The sequence below is a fragment of the Pyrus communis genome, chromosome 5 (genome assembly GCF_041283825.1).
Source record: "Pyrus communis isolate YQ-2024b chromosome 5, ASM4128382v1, whole genome shotgun sequence".
NCBI classification, from domain to species: Eukaryota; Viridiplantae; Streptophyta; class Magnoliopsida; order Rosales; family Rosaceae; genus Pyrus; species Pyrus communis.
Genome location: NC_142569.1, coordinates 13327568 through 13349047, shown reverse-complemented (window position 1 = coordinate 13349047; position 21480 = coordinate 13327568). Strand labels below are relative to the sequence as shown.

Below are 21480 nucleotides of genomic sequence, written 5' to 3'. Positions count from 1 at the left end.
AAAAAAATTATCACTTCATGTCCTCTATCTCCCCCATCTTTCTGTTGTCGTGCAACCCATCCATTTCTAAATTCCCCAGGCACCTCTCTCTTTCCCTATCTTTCCCATCTTTCTCTACTGACCCACCCATTTCTAAAATTCCTCAGGCATCTCTCACCCACCCCTAATCGTGAGATCACCATCTTCCCTTTTCTTTGGTCTTCATCGGGAACGCGAGCCTTGTCAAGCAAAGGCTTGAAGGCAGAACCCATGGCCAGCTATCACAATCACAAGGGCTGCAAACATTGACACCGTTCTCATCTTTGGAGTTTGAGGGTATACTAGTATAAAATTTGGATACTTGATGGACACCATTTCCAAGAATTCAAATACCTCCTCCCACTCAAGAATTGGACTCCGATCATTTCAGGAATTGAATTCCTGATTTTATGCGGATCTCACAATTATTTTAATTTCTGATGGTTGGGTACACGTATTCCAAGACTCGTCTTACCCCACGTGTTTCTCAAGTCGTGTATTTTATTTTCACCAACTCCCACCGTCGCTTGTATTGACGTCGATAAAGTCGAACTCCATTTTCAATTGTTTTTGTTCCGACTTTTCTTTTTGATTAGTTCAAATAAAACTTTTCTTTTTGTCCAAAAAAACCATCTTTTGTTTCCCAACAAAAAAAAAAAAAAAAACCAGTCTTCATTAATTTCTTCAATTTATTTTTACAAATTCGAGTAATTTAGTGCGTTATAGTCAAAACAACAATATTAAGTTATTAACCCTCACCTGCATGGCAGGCTAAGCAGCTTCTCTTTTAATTATTGATATGACCTTGCCCGTTTTTAAGGAAAGGCTGAGTCAAAGCCGATTATATTACGATCATATGTTTGGCCGTTAAATGCTCCACTAACAGTGCGAGATAATCTAACTTGTTATTTTACACATACAAATTTAAGTCATATTCGTATTCAAGTATGTATTTTAATAATTTGTTAAAAAAATGTAAATATTATGTATTTAATGAGGCTTAAACTTAACATACTTATTTATTAGAGTGCTACTAGACCTAATAATTAAATGGAGTTTTAAAGAAAAACCCATGGTACTATTTACTTTAACGAAAAACCATATTTTTACACTAAAAGTCAATCCTGGTACTATTCACTTTATATTTTATTTTTTCCTTATCATTAAAATTCAAAGTTTTCAAACCCTTTTCATTAGTTTTCCTATAATTAAATGCATTATTTGAAATTATTTTACTCGCGAAACAATACATTAATGCTAGGATCCTAGCTAAAGTGACGACATTGAAACATGACCAAAATTTATGAAGAAACAGAAGAGTACGAAGTTGGATTCCTTTTCACCAAATTCATAAAGTTTGAGATATGAACCGTTCAAATTTGATCCAACCGCTATAAACAGGAAGCCTCTTTGAAAGTTATAATAACTGTAACAGTTGGATCAAATTTGAACAACTCGAATCTCAGACTTGGTGGAAAGGGATCCGAAGATGATCCCTTTCCCAAGAAGACAACATATCCCAAGAAGACAACATATGAAAGTCCAGCTAACAAACTTAATTCATGCATATATTCCAGGAGACATTTTCCGGGATTACGGTGTTTAACACTTTGATTAGAACTAATGATGTTGACACACTCACCCTAAACACATTTCGAATATCGACACAAGCATGCTATCCAATTGAAACATCGTGAGCCAGAATTGAGAATTTCATCATGAAGAAAAATGGTGGAGGCCCATTGAACTGTGGTTTCATAAAATTAGTAAAGTTCATCATGTATGGTACATTACAGTATTATCGGTTAATTATAATTTGTTACAACAAAATACTACAGTACGAGAAATACTTGTCTCTTTATATGCACGTACTCATTCCTCATTGCATAGCGTCATAGTTTGACACATGCAAAAAAGTTCTCTCTTTTAAGTGCTTACAGTAAGTTACTTATACATTTGTGCTAGAATATAATTTGCAGCTGCAGGTAAGGAAGAACGGCATTCCTCTAGTACTTCCTAGCCCAGTCTATGTAATTGAGAACATTGAGAGTGTTGAGAATGCAGAGAAGTGTATAAAATAGATCCAAACGTGAATGGTTCGCATCAGCTCCTCCAAGCCACTCTTTACCAAATCTTCCACTCACTGAATTTGCTATGGACACCAGAACTGAGCTTAAAAAGTACCCCATTGATGTTGAGCACCATGACAATGAAGTGGATATGCTTCTCATGCTATCGGGCGCTTCCGAGTGAAAAAACTCAAGCATTCCTCCAAGGGTGAGCATATCTGAGACTCCAAGGAAGAGGTATTGCCAGCCAAGCCAGAAGAAAGACAATGTGGCATTTTTATGAGCTGCCTCGCGTCTCTTAACTTCCACCATGGCAGCTACGGCCAGATGCTAGCGCCAGCCCTAGCCCAATCCTCCAAAGTGGTTGGAAGATGTGACTTTTTGCTGAGCTTTGGGCTCCTAAGATTCTTTGGAGGATGAGGATTCTCTCCCCTCCTGTTCTTTCTCCCTTTCCCTCCTCTCTTATTTGAACGGTCACGGTTAAACCACATCAACATCTTATATTGATTTTTTTATAAAGACAATAAGATAAAAAACAATTTGTGAGAAGAAGGGAGGGAAGAGGATGGGAATAGGAGGAGAGAGAATCCTACTCCTTTGGAATCGTTCGTATAAAGGAATAGAAGCAAGCATAACGGAGAGGGGGAGTATGCCCAATGACTGAACTGGGATTTTGAAATTGTTTATTTTTCGGTTCATTGCGGTCCCCTGTACCACTGAGTGTGTCTGAATTAGGGCTATGCAACAATTCATCAGGATTGTGCTCGCAAAGATGGGTAGAAGGCCTATAAAAGTTCTTGTTTCCTTAACTTGAGCGGCGCTAATTGTGCTATCAGTTAATGCTTTGTCTAAAAACCTGAGAAATTAGAGTATCTTCGACCAAAAGTACCTGAAAAAAAATTGTATGCAGAGTTTAAATACTGGCTCCATTTCTTCCCACTCAAAATTTGAGGGGTCACATATTTGTGCTAAAGTGTGACACTATAATTTAATCCCGCTCTAAGTTTAAAGAATCATAGTATTTATGTCCATGTTACCATCACCTAATTTAGAAAAAATTGAGAAGAGGGGAAACAACTTACTTATACTTGTTATGGGATCGTACATCAACTCCGTCCGAATTGATTGCAGATACTGCATACTGGTTCTCTAGAACTCTCTCTTCTGGTGAGGCCTTCCAGTTCTGAACTGCAGAAGCAAGAACATTTGACACCACAAAGAAAAAAATTGAATTAATTCCGAATACAACCGTCTATTCAATAGTATTTTTTGAGAGTTGTTATTAGTGCACGCTGTGAAGAGCTACTCTGCAATCTTAGGAAATGGTGCATAATGATTATTTTGAAGTGGTGATAAATAATGGATATTTTTCTAAATTTACATTGACCTTAAAGATTCTTGTCAATGTGCTTCCGCAATAGACTCCCACAGATGAAAATTGAAAGTGCCTAACTCAAGGCTATAATTGTTATAGTGAAGTTCCAATTCCAGCCTTTGTTTTCTTCCACCCAAATCATAGTACAGCTTAGGAGGCCTCCAAAACATAGGGAAAAGAAAAACCAGTTGAAGTAGGAAGACTCCGTGTGCATGTAAGGAGGCATTGATTCCACCTACACCGGCAGCAATGACATAAAGGCCAGTGTATAGAATGGCTGCTTGAGACCGAGAAGGCCTAGCACACGATGCTGGTCGAAATTGTGGGTACCGAGCTTGGATCCTCAGCAAAATTTATCCCTACATGGTACAAGTTTCTTGTTCCATTTAACGTCGCATACAATATATACGTCTCATTTTCAATTTCGATATGAGCATCTTCTAATCTTTTAAAACGTGTCAACTTTTCTCGAATCTTTAAGTTCATTATATTTTCTTTTAGCTTACCCCATTAAATAGACGAAAATTACTCACAATTTAAAAATTCTTTTTGATAGATTTGACAGCAAAGCCAAAATAATACGTTTAAGAAAATTAGAGGCTCATAACTAAATTAAAAGTCCGTGGCGGCAATGGGAAAAATAAAATTTTCTACTCCCAAGAAAAAGGGGACAAATCATACCAGCAACTCTATGGTAGAAAAGAGGATGAAGGTTGTGAATCTTGTGAAAGAGAGAGTCACTGATAAACCCTCCCAGTATGGAGAGGAAAAATGAGGTTCCAATGCAATTGGTCACCATATTTGCTGTTGTAGCATCTGGGTAATGCATTGACAACAAGAAGTATCTAACGAAGTTACTGGCATTGGCTAAGAACACCATGTTTGTCAACACCTCCACAACTGCACACGAAAATTCATTCCAAAATTACTCCAATATCATACAACATTTACCCTCTTGCATATCAAACTTTTGCTAGACGTAAAGGGCATGTTTAGTATCCTACTTGGATCTTATTTTTTGTGTAAAAAAAAATTATGAATACAGTTAAATTACTTAATATTCATTAATTTCAAAAAAAAAAAGAAAAAAAGAAAAAAAGAAAGGATTAGAAAAAGGGTATGTTAGGGAGACCAAATTTCGTAAACAAATGATGTGGGTTATGTTGATGATTGAATTATTACTTAAGTATTAATTATTTAACGTGCTTATTACCTATTGGTGACATATCATTTTATTTGTAAATTTTGTTTAAAAATTTAGTCTCACTACCATTATTCTTAGAAAAATACCAAACAATCCCTAAATTATTAAGCACTTTGTCTAGATCCCCATCTTCAACCTCATTGTATGGTAATTAAGAACCCAAGTTCGAATTTCCTCTCAGTGATTTATTTCAGCTTAAATTAAAATACCGCTCGAATTAAAAAAACAAAAATCCCAGCAAATGCAACTTACCACATGCAAAGGCAGCAGCTCTGGTTCCACCGTGCTTTCGAGGATCTGCCTCTCTTCCTTACCAGTCAACATATTGGCCACCAACACTCTCTCTCTCTGGAAGACAGCACTTTCGTCTCTTTCTATACTCATCTTTGTGGCCAATTTTTTTTTTTTTTTAATAAATATCACAATTTAAGTGTAAATTTTTGCTGCTGATGAAGAAAATCAAGAAGCCAGAAAATATTTAATAAAAAATAATGGAAAAAAAAAAAGGTTTTTTCTGCAGAAGAGAAGAGTTGATTATAGTATATAATTTGGGTTGTGTAAGGTCACCATGATCTGGACAGGAAATTTTGTGAATTCATGAACTTACCGATGTTAGGAAAAATTACCAAAACAACGAAAATTTGGGGACAGATAAATGAGAAGAAAAACTAATAGGGTAGTTTAGAGAGGTTTGGTGAAAATTTAAATTAATTTGCATGTGTGGGGATGAGGCGAAGAGCATCTCTAAAGGAGATGTCAAAATGTACACATCAGCTATAATAGTAAAAAAAGATCACACTAAATTCTCCAACCGAAGTGCCAAATCATATGTGGCGATGACATGGATTGGTAGCAAAAGATGTTGCGAATTTCATGACCCAAAAATCTTTAGTATGTTGTGATGCAGACCACACAGCTCAAAGGATTGAAGAAAGCCAAGGTTAACAACCAAGTGGTCACTCGGACTCGTCTGCTTCTGTAAGTAAGGCGTCCAGCTGCCGACCCTATGGCTAACAACTTTGCAAAAGTTCTACACCAACACATGCGGCTGCATAGGCTACGTGGGCCTGTTTGCTTATAGAAAAGCAGCACACCTGCCGCTAGTCTAAAGGTCAAAGGTTGGACGTAAACAAAAGAAGCGAAGATGAAGAAAACGAAGGACGTAAATTTATTAAATTTTCTAGCAAAATTGATAAACAACTAGCAAAGGCTGAAGGTGTTCAAGCAAAGCAAAAAGCAACAAGGAAAACAAAGAAAATCCTAAAGGCTACCTAGAAGACTACACTTCAACAACTTGGACATCCAACGACTACTCGGTCGCCACACCTTCAGCAGCAGTGACGCTTTTAGCAACTGCATCATCTAGCGCTTCATCCCCAGCTGCCCCAGCCTGGGCACTAACTTCTCCGACTACTTCACCAATGGAAGCCTCAAAAGTAAAGGCAAATAAGTCTTCCGGAAAAAATAGAGAATGTCTCAAAGCCTTGAGCCCAGTCTTCTTACCCTTCAACTACTCGTTCTCCTTGAGTAAACCGACACGGATGGGTTTTAGCTCATCCATTTCCTTCTTCAGACTTTCGTTGATCTTCAGTGCACCTTGGAATTCCAACATTTGGGGTTCAAGCCCATCGATGATCCCCTTGAAGTGGATCACTTGATTATAAGCATCAATTAACTATTCATCCTTTGCATAAGCAGCGGAACGAAAGTTAGAAACAGCAAACTCAAGATCTTGAATCTGAGGTATGTAACATCCAATCTCCTTCTTTGCACTTTCATACTTAACTTGGATCGTGTCAAGCCTAGTCTTCAAGTCAACAATCTCTTGGCGAGCAGTCTCAAGCTGTAGAGAAGTGGGGGTAGAGATATTAGGCCCCTTCAAAGCGATGAGCTTAGACTCCAATTTTTTATCCTTTTGGTGGAAAAATAAGCCTCAGCTGCTATAGTCGTTACCACCCCCTTGGCAGCCTTGGTGTCCCCTTGGTCTAGAATCACTGTTTTTTACATCATGGTAGGTAGAGCAGTCCTCCTATATTCGGTCGTATGCTTTGCAAAGGAACTTGGGCAAACAACCTCTCTGACGCCATCAACAAATTTGGCACATGCGTCCATATCTTCAAGCAAATCTAGCTTGAAAAGCGCATAGATCTCAGTAGACTCTCCAGAAAAAGGCTTTCTCACAACTGCCCATACGAGCAGTCTCTTCTTTCTCAGCTAGCGAATCAGTCCCAACAGTAAAAGGAGTGGGTCTTGGTGCCACTTTAGCAGCAAAGTCCACCATATCACTCTTTATAGTAGCAAGCCTCTCCAAATGTGAACTAGACTTAGCTCCCAACGGACGTCTTGGTACAGACTTTGGCACTAGGGTCATGACAGAACCTTCACGCTAAGCAATCCTATCAGCAATCATATTAGCCATTTATGGCATGGCAGGCGTCATAGGCTCAACTCTAGTAGCCTTATTTTTCTTCCTATTGGAAGAAGTCAAGTAAATCATAGGCCTCTCGGCAGCAGGCAGACCCTCACGAGTAGCGAATGAAGTCTTCAGTTTTTTCTCAACCGGCTTCTCTTGAGTAGGTGAGGAATATCTCTTCTTTCCACCTTCATTCAAAGTAAGCTCCATGACAGCGATCAGACGAGCCAATGCATCCATCTTGATCCTCTTTATCTTCTCTCCAGGAGCAGCCCATCTTTCTCCCGGCGAAGATGGCTAAACAGCCAACGCCATTCACAGTACTCAGTAGAGGAGCTCAACCCATATTGACTTTTTCCTCATTTTTTCTCTCGGACCAGCAAGCAAGAGAGGCATGCATGCCCTGCATTCTAGCAGCTTATGAGGCATGTGACCTCCTCATTTCTCTTAATCGCCGACCTGGCCCGCGTTAAGCCCAAAGGACATAAGCTATGCAGCTCGCCTAGCACTGCGCCTCAGGGCCTCAATTTGTGGCCTCAGCTACACAGCTGCCTTTGGCTTTAGCCAAACCGAGTAGCCCAAGCAGTGGTCCCTGCCACAACACATCCTCAGCCCATGCCGAGTCGACTCCTGGCCCTTGCCAGTCGACGTGCAGCACCACCCTGATGGTTACCCTGCGGCAGCACTATCCAAGAAGAAGACAAGGAAAATTAATTTTTTTTCTTACCTTGGTGCTGCACGGAGAAGACGAAGAAAGCAATGAAAGACGATCCTTTGCATGGGCAAGTGTAGAAGATTGCTAGGGGATGGGAAACAAATATCCTCTAACTTTCTCTCTCTTGTAGGGTAGAATAAATTGCTCTCTAAAGTTGATTTAATAATCTACTTACTGTAGACTTAAATAGGCTTTAGAAGTAATTTATTTCCCTTTCCTAGAAGGATCTAATTTCCAATTAAAAAGGGAATCTACATCAAAACAGGAAACAATCCTATGTTTCCTAAAGCAAGAAGATCTCTACACCTGCTGCCATTTCCTGTGATATTATTTTGACATAATATCTTGCAATTAGAGCCAAAAACCACCATAAGTGGCCGGACCTCTTTTCTCCAAATAGGGACCGGCCACACCCCCAGAAATAACCTTCATTTCTCCCAAAAACCTAAGTCTAATTCTCTTGCAAAATTCTCCAAAATTCTCTAAACACTTTTCCCTCAAATTCTAACTTTGGCATCGGAAGTTCTTTGGCCAAAGGCCCCCCCACCCCCCATTCATCGTTGACGCGTGAGGCTCTTGGTATCGAAGGTTCTTCGGCCAAAGTCCCCCCTCCCCCATTGATCGTGGGCGCGTGAGGCTCTTGGCCTTGACGTAAGGTGTTAATTGTTTTGCATGTGCATTTTCATCCAAGAAGAAGAAGACAGAAATTTGCATCCACAAACAGGATATATTTACACTAAGGGAGTGAGAATAATAAATTAAGGTATGCATTGGGCTTATAATTTAACAACCATCTCCACCAAGATGTCGTGTAATGTTCAGTCCTCGTTGACCAGATATGACCTTGTCAACTAGGTCGCTGTCTACCGAATATTTTCTTTGGTTCAGTCGTGCACAAGACAACCGAATATTCGTAGTCTATTTGTACGTTGTCTTCCAAACGATGTGAGTCCGAATGATCCTTGATCCTACCAAGAAAAGATATACATGAAGAAATGTCAAAACTATGATGCAAATCCATTTTTAAGGGTTGATATGGCAAATCGATATATTCTAAAACTCCACTAGTGTGAAATGAGCTCAAATAAGGAGTGAAATATGCAAAACATTTGGATTCTAAAAAAGTCTTATTGTCTTACATACAAGATACATAAAAATTTCGCAATGTCTAGAAACTCTTCACACAAACTCTAGGAATTCTTATTTTTAGAGTCTCCCTAATCCCTCAATACCCTTTAGCCCAATACATGTAATTAAGAAAATTGACCGTATTAAGAATGGCAAGAAGTGTGCAAAACAAATCCGAACGCATATGATTCAAATCATCTCCTCCAAGACATTCTCTACCAAATTTTCCACTCACTGAATTTGCTATGGACACCAGAACTGAGCTTAAAAAGTACCCCAAAGATATTGAACACCATGACAATGCTGTTCACGTACTCCTCATGCTACTTGGCGCCTCCGAGTAAAAGAACTCGAGCATTCCTCCAAGAGTAAGCATGTCGCAAACTCCTAACAAGAGGAATTGCCATCCTAGCCAAAAGACAGGCAATGTGACATCATCGTGAGCCGCTTCACACCTCTTAGCTTCAACTAGGGGAGCTACAGCCATTGACCCAGACGCCAGTGCTAGATCCAGTCCGATACTCCAAAGGGGTTGAAGCATGTTGACTTTTGTGTTGGAACCGTTCGCATAGGGAATTGAAGCAAGCACGATGGAGAGAGGGGGTGCGTTTAAGGACTGAGTGGTGATTTCAAAGTTGTGTGAATTTCTGTTCATTTTGCTCCCTTGTACCACTGAGAATGATTCCACTTGGGCTAGGCAGCAATTCATCATGATTGTGCTTGCAAAGATGGGAACCTGAGAAATTATTATGTACTAATAATACTTAATTTAATTAGTCACAAAGAAGAAGTTACTTAAGCTTGTCATAGGACTGTCCGTCCGCTCTGTTCGGATTGATTGAAGATACTGCACGCTGGTTCCCCACTCTTTCGTTCGATGAAGGTTTCCAGTTTCGAGCTGCATAAGCAAGTACCTTTCACAATTCACACATCCAAAAATAATAATATCAAAATCCAGTGGCATCAGTCTGTTTGATAATTGATACTACCATGTCTTCAAAAGTACTTTGTCTAATTTCAGTTTTACCTTGATGAGTCGTGTTAACGAGTTCCCTGCAGTGGGACTTTGTGCCTATAAAACGGAGTCCCAATGATGAAAATGACCAGTGACAAACTCAAGGCTATAACTCTTATCAAAAAGCTCCAATTCCAGCCTATGTGATCTTCCATCCAAACCATAACAGTTGAGCTTATGAGTCCCCCAAGGCATATGTCTAAGTTAAACCAATTGAAGAAGGCAGAGATGAGCCTCACATCATTGTGATCAAGCTGATTAGCACCATGTGCACGTAAGGCGACATTGAGTCCAGCTATACCAGCAGCAAATACATAGAGGCCAACGTATAGAACGGTTGTTTGAGACAGAGAAGGCTTCGCTTTCACAGCTGGTCGTAAATGTGGGAATTGAGCTTGGATTGCCAGCAAGATTACTCCCTATACTTGGTACTGAAAAGCTCATTCAATTTCGTATTACATGCTTAGATGAAAACATGCCATGAAACATATACATAGTTGAAAGAAAAGCATACCGCTAAGTTTATTGCACAGAAGATGATGAAGGTTGTGAAGCTTGTGAGGAGTGAGTCACAAATAAAGCCTCCCACGAAGTAGAGCAGAAAAGTGGTTCCCATGAAATTGGTCACCATATTTGCTGATGTAGCAGGTGAGTAATGCATTGACAACCGGAAGTATGAGACGAAGTTAATGGCATTGGATAAGAAAACCATGTTGGTCAGCACCCCAACAACTGCAAACAAAAAACTAAGAACAAATTTCCTCATCATAGAACTACTTCTTACACCCTTACAAATCAAAGTTTTGTGGGATTTACAAATACCCCACATTGTAAGGAAAGTTGAGGTTTCACCCTAACAATCTTTAGTCGTTGAAAATAAAGTCATGCATTAAGTTCTTAAAAGATCTTGGATTGCATTTGTTGAAGAACATGAGAATCCCACATCGGAAAATTGACAGGACTAAATATGACATATTGAGTATGTTCCACCTTTTATTACACTGAGACTTTTTGTAACAAACTCTCACACATGTCTGCAGGTGGTAATATGCAAGTTAAGAGACGATAATAGTGTGGTTAGTAATGATTAATGAGTCATTGACCAACTTTACCATTATTTTTTAGTTAAAGTACTCATTGTCTATTAATTTTGAGTTGGATGTTCATATTCTAACATTCTAACAGATTACTAATGTAGTTCATAAAAATTTAAACTTAAGTAGAAGGTTGGATAGGACTGAGATAAAGTAAATCTAATCTTTACTATTCCGATAAATTAAGGTCTCCGCAACTTGGTAAATTTAGAAGTAGCAGCTCAATTCCTATATATTTTTTGGGATTTGCCTCCTTTCCTCTCCAGTCAACAAACTGATCATCACTTTCTTTGTGAAAATCACTTATTTATGCTTATGCAAAAACAAATAATCAAATGTACAAAAAAAAAAAAAAAAAAAAAAAAAAAAAATCTGTTGTATACATATCAAACTGTGATTATCAAAATTGTGAAAATGTCTGGGTTTGAAATGAATGAGGCGAGGTATTTTCCTTACAAATTATTTTAAAGTCCTACGATCGTTGAGGCCTAACCAAGAAAACAATATAACAACAGAAGGGCTCAAAAAAAGCCAACCCCACCGATGAAAATACTGATAACCCTGACATAACCAAACCAAGTAGATGTACAAAAATAACAGATCTTAAGTCTCTACATTTAGTTCTTGTGCATTTATCCGCGTTCCATTCTATCTCAATCATTCTAACAATCTACCGAGTTAAAATATGACACATCATCTAGCATTAAATTTAATTAGTTTATTTTGTTTTCTAATTTTCTAAACAGACTTTAACCTTGTTCTACCGTTAGTCTTTTGTAGACAATTAAAACAGTAACCTTTGCCAATGAATGAAAATAATTATGACTGCCAAAAATCACATAAACTGATCCGATGAATCATATCAAGCAAAAACCCAAAAAACGATCTCTCTCTCTCTCTCTCTCTCTCTCTCTCTCTCTCAATGAATGAAAATAATTATGACTGCCAAAAATCACATAAACTGATCCGATGAATCATATCAAGCAAAAACCCAAAAAACGATCTCTCTCTCTCTCTCTCTCTCTCTCTCTCTCTCTCTTTGGATTATCTACAATCATTTTTTGGTTTGAATATTCGGTTCGTGCTACCTCGGCTTTTTATACTTTTCCCAAAACTTTCGTGGGATTACTTAACATGCAGTACAATCATAGTAGAACCTCAAACCAATCAAACCATTTTTTTTTTCTTTTCTTTTTGGAGGTTTGTAAGCTTTGTGAGATATTTGCTAGGATGTTGAACCTCTTTTATTCTCGTAGTAAGTTTTAATGGATCTGTTGTAAATAGCTGCAAGCATGGTTTTGCTGGTCTACAATGTTAGGATTCAAGAGAGAGGATCAGTGAAACTTTGGGAGAGAAAAAACTTAGTGCAGTTAGAAAAATAATTAGAATTTAAAAATAGAACAAAACTTCGTAAATTCTCTATTAACCTATGTATCACTTTATAAGTTATTAGATTATTTGAATGATCGAAATACAATAAAATACGGTACATGTACAAATCCTAAATAGAGAGATTCAAAATCTCAAAATAATATAGTCGGGACTTGCTCATCAAGGCAGTGGAACTGCCTTTGGTGCAAGTAAAACTCGGATCATAATCAAATAAATGATGATGATTCTTGGAGGTAATAAACATAAATAATTTATTGTTCAGAGAATCAAAGAATATATTTTGAGAACCAAATCTATTACAAATAATTGGAAAGTATTATGCTTCCTTCCTAAGTACCAAATATCTGTGTAAATACTAATTAACACAATTAAAGTGGTGAAGGCAAATGTGCATATAAAACGCAGATCATGATGATCAGAAACAAGGGAGCTGGATTTTTTTAAAACAAATCTGAAACCAAAAGTTTTCGATTTGGTATTAGACTATCGATGAGATATGATGAACCCTAGCTACAAGGTACTAGGTCTCAGTGCTCGTGCAACGAAAGAACAAATCAAACAAGCATACAGAAAATTGGCATTGAAGTATCACCCGGACAAACACACCAACTCCCCTCAAAACATGAAAGACGATGCCACCCTCAAGTTCAAAGAGGCCACTGCGGCCTATGAGAACCTCATGAACAACAACAACCATAGCCCAGACCACCACAGCGACGATGACATTGACAACAATGACCATCATTGCGACAAAGAGAACGACAATGAAAAACGTGATTGTAATCACCATCACTATGACAATGGTTACAACTATAGCCATCAACACTACTATAGTGACTATAGTGGCAGTGGTTATAACTACCATCGCTTTGATGACGATGACGGCTACAGCAACAAGTATTACCATCCGTATGCCGATGATTTTGACTATAAACACCACTGTAGCAGCAGTTCCTACAGCCACGACCAAGACCACGGTTACAACTACAACCACCACCGCTATATCCTCCACGAGTATTACGATTACATCTTTAGCGGCCATCACTCTCGCTCCCATTGTCCTGATTACAGTTACTACAACAATAATGACAGTGGTGAATATTGTAACAAGACCAATATTGAAATCCTTGGACCTGAATTTTGGGGCGTTGATGTAGATGATCCTAAGCCTGCAAGCGGTATTGTGGTTTTCATAAAGTAGGGTTACTCTTCCACTTCCTAAATTTCTCCTTTGATCTTCTCAAGTATTTTATTCTGTTATTAAAAGTTATTTGAAGAATATATTTACGTATATTCATTTTGAATAAAAACATTTTAAATTCAGTCTGAAATTGTTTCATTTTAATTTGTAGTTTTGTATAATGCAGTATGCTTATTACTGGGTTTCAGCGGACTGCATCATGGGTGAAGAAATTTTGGGTATGTTTCAGAATTTCTACTTTCGATCCTCTTCTCTTTCATCTTCGTATAAGAGATTTATGTTAAATTCTGAATCTGTACCAACAATTATGCATGTGTTCATTTTTTATTTTTTAGTTTTTTTGAGTGCAGCATGTGTTCATGTTACTTCACGAAAGTATAATGATCTCTTTGTTTGGCAAGAGAACATTATGCATATTATACAAATCAAAACTTTAAACTGCACATAAACCATAAATATGGGACTAACAGGTATTATTGGACTTATGTTGCTTATATGATGTGATTGAAAATAGTATGCCTAGACATTGCCGATTTATGTCTAGTGCATACATGTAGTATTGCATCTGCAATTCTTTTTAGTACGAACGATAGTGGTGAGGGAGAAAACGAACCTAGCTAGGACCTCATGTACATGGATGAATACTTTCAACCACTTGAGCTACGAGTCTTTTGCTGATTTTCTTATTCTTTGGTTGGCATTTAGGGGTTCATGTATGACACTAATCGCCAGTGTTAGAAGAGATTTCTATTTTGATCAAAATACATGACAGTCAATAGAAGAGATTTCAAGTCCGATAAAACAAATAGTAATTTTGTTAATTAACTGTAACTATCTTCAGACTTTCAATCTAACTAGCTAGATGAGTTTGTAATGCATAATGCAAGGCTTTCCTTAATTTTCATGTTCCTTAAATTTTCTTAGTGTACTCTTGCGTTTTACCCATTGTTCGTCATCACATTTGCAATTTACTTTCCACGATTCTAGTATTCTATCATATTTATCAGATTTCTTATTACTAATGATCGTCTGTTCCTTGTTTGTTTAAGTCAAAAATCATACAGAGAAGCTCAGAAGTCACGCATGAACACACAGATTGAATTGAATCATTATCCAATCAAAAACTGAACTTTGTTGGATTCGATCAGATTGGATTGGATAACCTTGTATCTTCTCTCTTTTTTTGGCAATGCGATATTCAAAACTCTTCTAATCTATTAGAAGAAAGATTCGAACTCATGTGCATGGAAGATTCGAACTGGGATTGGATGACCTTGTAGGCTTGTATCTTCTCTGTTTTTTTTTTTTTTCTTTTCTTGAACACACAGTTTGATTTTAAGTATCATAATACTCATTCAAAGTATTAGACTATTAGTTGCTCGTGGCAGTTTGCCGATTGATCTAACCTACAATATATGCGGATAACCCTGAATCTAATGTAACTGCGTTGGATTCATCCTGTAATCAAGCTGCTCATACTTCAGAAAGCAAAGCTTTTTTTGTTTTGATCTCTATGTTAAGATTCAGAAATGTGAAAAATCAATTGTAGGCATTATATGTTGGATATTTTCTTTGGAGTTTCTATTAGCACTAAAAAAATCATCATACACGAAAGAAAACTAGCGGTCAGAAATAAGTTGACCCTCCATCTCTAGCAGTCTCATCCCTCCATCTCTAGCCACTTTATCCTTAGTTCCATTGATATCGATATTTCTTATGTTAGGTGGCTGTTGAAGAGAGAAGATGGCTCTTTTTCCTCCTTTCACTATTTCAGGAGAAAATTTGGCATGTACTCATTACAATTCATTTGTTTTGAATGCAAGTGACTATTTACAATCAGAAATAAGTTGAACCTTTGCATGCATGACGGCGTGGGTTCGAACTTCATCAGTGGCTAATCTAATATTTAATCTAATAAAATCTATTGAATGAACAAAAAAAAATTATAAATTTTGAATAGATAAACTTATTTAAAAAAAAAATAGAAACAAGGCAATGGAAAACAAATTTTAAGTTTTAAGAAATAAAGTGGCGGGTTTTGAATTTCAAGGAGTAAAGTGGAATCAAAACTAACTTTTAGAAAGTAAAGTGACGACTTTTAATTGTAATGACATGTCCCTAATTTTACGATTTTATTAATTTTAAAAGAATGAATTGACAAAAATGCCACTAGGGGAAAGATTATTGACTTTCGTTGACCGTGTGATGTGTATGAGCTATTATTTTATTGTATTCTCGAAGTACTCGACGATATGAACGCTTAGGTGTAAGTGGAATCGAAATTGAAGTTACTACGAAAATTTTAAGAAACTATGAACGTTAAAAGCAATTTGGTAATTTTATATTGCGTGGGAAATATTTTCTATTTTTTTATTGTGGCTTTTTTTGTGAGCCAGTAGGGCCCACACCCCGCTCTTTCCCTCGCGGCTCTCTCCCAGGTCTCCCTATCACTCGGAACTCTCTCATTTTTGTTATTTCTTTCTTCAACTCTCTCATCCCCCTCACAGCCACCTCACCTCTCTTACTCTCTCAGCCCTCACTATAACTCTTTACTTCTCAAACTCTCTGTATCACTGTTCCTATCTGCAAGTGCAGAGTCGCCGGAGTACCACGACACCCATCAGCGACACGGCAGATCACCACCCATCTGTGAAGCCAGAATCGAGGGTACAGAGCCTCGAGCTCGCTCATCCCTCTCTCTCTCTCGTCTCTGCACTCTCTGTGAACTGTAATCCCGAACCACCATCACTCGCCGGCTCCGGCGAGCCAAACCATCAAACCACCACCACGCCGTGTTATTCCCCATCTCTGTGTAAGCTCAACCGTGAACATCCAACCCAAACTTGAGACACTACACCTCACTGTCGCACCATCGTTGTTCATGGGATTTTCCGGCGAGTTTCTCCGTTTCTAACAAAGGTGAGCTTTGGGATTCCCTCAAACCTTCAGTATAGATCGATCTAGTCTCATTTATGAACTTGAATGTTGTCGTGCTGAAGCTGGGAACGCAAGACCATCAAGGAGGAGATTTCCCAGTTTTCTGGGAAGTGAGATCGTGGCCACTGAGCCATTTTCAGACAATTTTTTTCGACCTGAACGACCACAACTCGGCCCCATTTGGATACGGCTTTGTTTTCCATATTCCTAGCTTTGATTTGACTCTTGAATCACTAAAATTGGTTGAGATTTGAACTAGAAAATAATTCTGGAAGTTAGCTAAAAAACCTGCAAAAACCTGGAAATCGCAATGAAGGCGCATGGGCGTGCATGGTGGCCGGTGCATGCAGCGTGTGGCTGCCTGTGCAGCTACCTTGTGGCGGCACGTGGAGGAACTCAAGGTCCCTCTTTAGGTTTCTCCACATGTCGAATCCGAATTCACCGTCTGTTTTCCCGAAATTCGACTTTTTAAAAATAGATCTTTTATTAGTCGTATACGGAAATTTACATTAATACGCTATATATTAGTGTAAATGGTTTCATTTCTAGGTGAAATGCATCGCAACGATCTTCGAAGCCCACGAGATAGGTTCGACTCGATGACATGATTTGCGAGCGTGCCTTTACTTTTAAATATTATATATTTATTTAGTTTCCATTTATATATTTATAAAGAATTTTTACGTTGTGTCTAGATTAGATTACTGTTTATAAGAATTAGCAAAATAATGAAATTTACGGAATTATGCTAAATCCTCTTGGATGCATAAGTATGTGAATTATTATGGGATTTATTTACGGCCATGAATGATATTTTACTGAATAGTATTATGTCAACTAGAACTATTGATTTACTGTTGCATGATCATATTTACATTATTTGCTCATCGTGTGCTACACTAGTGTTAGTACTCACCCAGGCCAGAGCTAGTCTTCATGTGTACGCTCACTTTGGATCCATTGTAGGTGCTAGTCTCATCCTAGATTGCTATAAGCAATTAGGATTTGTATGTGATGTGCATAGCGTCAATCTTCAAATGATTGTAGTACTAGAGCGTAAATAATTTCTTTACACCCAGTCTTGTTCATGTTAGAATACCTTGTATGAACTCATGTGTCAGCATATGTCGATGAACATTCGATATGATATGTTCGTTTATACGAGATATTGTGATTATCAAGTATTATATGTCTTATACACGGAAACATTGAGACTGATTGCACTTTGAGATATTACCGTTTACGGTAAGTATTTTCATACTATATGTAGCGTATATATTTGGAAACTATACTTGTTTTACGGTCAGAGTTTATATTTTTTTGAAAAGGTTTTTACAAAGCTTTATTTTTAGGCCCACTTACCCTTATTTTTTGCCCCTCCAAGTTTCAGTAGCAGAGCTTCTGTGTCGACGAGGATTCTTAGAAAATGTTGGTATAGGAGAGTACCTTTGATGGTAGAATTCTTATCCTACGTTTACTATACTTTACTTATGTACGTGTGAATTGGGTTCAATCTTGCTCACATGCGCATTGCATTTAGGCACTTTTAGATTTAAATTTACTCGTATTTCCACATCATTAGACTTTATGGCTTCGTCACCTTCATGGTGTCGGCTAGCACAACTCAATTTGGAGTCCAAGTGGATATCCCGGATCAGGGTGTGTCATAATTTTCAAAAGGCAAGGTGAAATCGTAATCGAGTTCCAAGAAACGTATAAATTAAGTGGAAAACTAATGAAAATGACTTGAAAACTTTAAGTTTTAATCAAAAGTACAAAATACGTTGTAAGTGAATAGTACCAGGAATGACTTTTTGAAGTAAAATGTCCTTAATGTTAAGATTCCCTAAATTAAAGGCCCTATACTTTAAGAGAACTGTTATTAGTACTCAAAAAATCTCATTCTACACTCCTCACTAGTGTATTTTTTTCTTCTAATTATAGAAAATTTTGAAGTGTCAAATGAGATTTTTAAAATGCTAATACTAATTCTCTGCTTTTAATTTATGATCGAGGGTAATTGCGCACCAACTCCACCACTAATAAATTGATTGGGCCTAGGCTTCTCTTACAGCCCAAAAACAATAATAATCTTAACGTGCGGTACCCATGCAGCAGATTGCAGCTATGCCATATATATTCCCTCACTTAAAACCCTAGCTGTCTCTGTGCCTCTCTCTCGACTCCCAAGCACCATACTGCTCCTCGTCTCAATCAGGTTCGAAACCCTAATCTTTGATCCGAAAAATCGAAGCTTTTTCTTGACCTAATATCTGCAACAATGGTTATTTTCGCTTTCCCCCTAATTTAATTTTACTGAACGCGTGAATTTGCTGTTGTTATTTTGAGTGACAGGAAAAATGGCAGTCCCTTTGCTGAAGAAGCAAATTGTGAAGAAGCGTAAGACCCACTTCAAGAGGCCCCAGAGTGACAGGAAGCACTGCGTCAAGGTATGAGTCTCTGGGTCATTTCATTTCTCTTCGTTTTTTTTTTTTTTCAATTAATTGAATCATTGGAGTTTTGATGCTTCTAATGTATTAGAAATTGTTTAGTTTTGGATATGAATTTTTAATTGGGTTATTTGAGTAGGATTATTAAATTCTTAACCAATTAAGTATTGGGCAATTTGGGCTTAATCGAAACTTGGATTATCTGGTGATATCTGCAAGTTAAGGATGGAAATATTAGTTATCACACATGTATTTGCTTGTGAAGACTTGGGTTCAATAAAGTTGAAAGTTAAACTTAAATCTTGAATGCGAGGTGTCTGAAACTATTTTTACTGTATGGGTACTATGTTGTTTTAGTGATGTTGTGTGTAGTAGTTGTAAAATGTGTTTCTCCCAACCTTCAAGGTTTTTGCTTTCGCTGCACTTACCAGAAGTTGGGTTGATCCATAGTATTGTTTGCTGTTTGGATTTTTTTTTATCTAGGTGGCTGAAATTTGAATTAGAATGTGAGAAATATTGAAAAATGACTTGCCATGAGGTGATGAATCTCATTGTGCAGCTTTTGCGTAGTTGGCGTTGAAATTGTTATTCAACTGTTCTGTGTTTAGGGTAGATAGTATGGCCTGTTAAGCAACCGTGTTGCTGCCTCCGTGTGCTTCTATAGTCAGACGCATGTAGGGTGATCAAGTGGTTCGATATCATTGTTTTAGGAGATGCATGCTTCTCTGTGCATGTCTGCTTCCTGGAGCCTTGGTATTAAGTTGCTCTGTTTTAATGTATGTACTTTACTTATGGCAGGAAAGCTGGAGAAGGCCCAAGGGTATTGATTCACGTGTCAGGCGAAAGTTCAAGGGATGTGCGTTGATGCCCAACATTGGCTATGGGTCAGACAAGAAGACTCGTCACTATCTGCCTAACAAGTTCAAGAAATTTGTCGTGCACAATGTCAAAGAGGTTGAACTTCTAATGATGCACAACAGGTATGAAACCATTCATTTAAATTACTAGTCCAGTCTCCACTTGTCATGTACACATTAGAATTTTCTCACCCTTTGTTTCTCTAATGTAACTGCAGGACCTACTGTGCTGAGATAGCACACAACATTTCCACCAGGAAGAGAAAGGAGATCGTCGAGCGTGCAGCCCAGTTGGATGTTGTTATTACCAACAAACTTGCCAGGTTGCGCAGCCAGGAGGATGAGTGAACCTTGCAGCTGTTATGGTTTATTTTGCTATGTGTGTTTCCTACTGTGCTAGTTTTCGGAATTTTGGGAGAAATCTTACTCAGTTTGTTTTCGATTCGGTAGTGTTGAATCTAGACTATTTTACTAATCTAGTCATGTTAGATGACCTGAAGTTCTACCAATCTGTTTGATTTTGCCACATTTTTGCCAAGTATGTTTCTTTTTAATATGCAAAGTAAGACCAATACTATTGCCGTCCAAAAGGCCATTGTGTTAAAGCATAGGCAGTGTGACTCTCGTGATGTATTTTTGGGTTAATTCCACTTTGTATCTTTTGTATCATGGACGTACCTGGCAACCTTGGGTTTCCAAAAGTGGCCTAGCCTGCCCGAAACCCTCATCACCGGCCCACAAGACCAAAGCAATTCAAAATTATTGTCCCTTTATTTGCCTGGACAGGTACATCGGAAAATTTCGTGCTTGCGTTACCAAGATTAGTTTAATTAAGAAATCAATGTGTTTGTTGAATTTAATAAATAAATCAATGTGTTTGTTTTCAAAAAACACAGATCGACGAGTATGTTCGAGTTTTCTTTGCAAAAGTTCTTAGTTATTGTGTTTAATGCATTTGTGAATTCACCTAACACCAATGTAGTGTCTATGTAAATACAAAAATATGTCCTATGAACGACGCATTAAGAAATAGCAATTGACTTGAAGTTAAACGGACAAAGTCAATGGTATAACACTTTGAAACTTTGCAAGTGGCCCTCCACTACTGGAGATGAGTGTTGCTCTTGCACCATAGCGTAGGTTCAAATTCCGTCGATTCTCTAATCTAACAAATCTATTGTTTGACCAAAAAAAAAAAAAAAACTTCGAAACTTTTTGTAACTTTTTTTTTTTTTTTTTTTTTATCAGAACTTTGAAACTTTGTTATTGTCCAATTTTTAAAGGACAAAAACCAACTAGTCTAAAAATACATGAGAGTATAATTTGCTCTTTTACATATTTTATGGGGAATTTCACACGTATTTAAAGCAAAAGTCTACAACAAACAAAAGTAACCATCCTAATTGGAGAAGATGATGTGTGAAATCCTTATATTCGTGTTCTTATTCCGGAAAAAGTACTCCGCCATACTTGAGATAGTGAGCTATAACCTTTCAAAATAAGGGAATAAATTTGCTCACCATATTCGGTGATGCTCATAACTCAATTTTTATCTGTTGAATGAATTTTAAAATTTTGATGATGGTAAATAAGGCGATGCACATTACCATCG

At 37.7% G+C, this 21480-nt stretch overlaps 1 protein-coding gene and 2 pseudogenes across 1 annotated transcript; 1 reads left to right on the top strand and 2 right to left on the bottom strand.

Annotated features, from left to right (window-relative positions):
* Positions 1-2024: 2024 nt before the first annotated feature.
* Positions 2025-5050, bottom strand: LOC137724367 (protein NRT1/ PTR FAMILY 4.2-like; annotated as a pseudogene).
* A 3969-nt stretch (positions 5051-9019) lies between these two features.
* Positions 9020-11692, bottom strand: LOC137724805 (protein NRT1/ PTR FAMILY 4.2-like; annotated as a pseudogene).
* Positions 11693-18649: 6957 nt separating this feature from the next.
* On the top strand, positions 18650-20458 carry LOC137724534 (large ribosomal subunit protein eL32z). Its single transcript, XM_068463292.2, has 4 exons — positions 18650-18779; positions 18917-19011; positions 19810-19991; positions 20087-20458. Exons 2-4 carry the CDS (start codon positions 18922-18924, stop codon positions 20214-20216), a joined length of 402 nt encoding a protein of 133 aa, XP_068319393.1. The 5' UTR covers positions 18650-18779; positions 18917-18921; the 3' UTR covers positions 20217-20458.
* The last annotated feature ends 1022 nt before the right edge of the window (positions 20459-21480 follow it).

Coding starts and splice junctions, on each gene's coding strand:
- LOC137724534 (XM_068463292.2), top strand. CDS start 18,922: ATGGCAGTCCCTTTGCTGAAGAAGCAAATTGTGAAGAAGCGTAAGACC. Junction 19,012..19,809: donor ACAGGAAGCACTGCGTCAAG/GTATGAGTCTCT, acceptor TACTTATGGCAG/GAAAGCTGGAGAAGGCCCAA. Junction 19,992..20,086: donor CTTCTAATGATGCACAACAG/GTATGAAACCAT, acceptor ATGTAACTGCAG/GACCTACTGTGCTGAGATAG.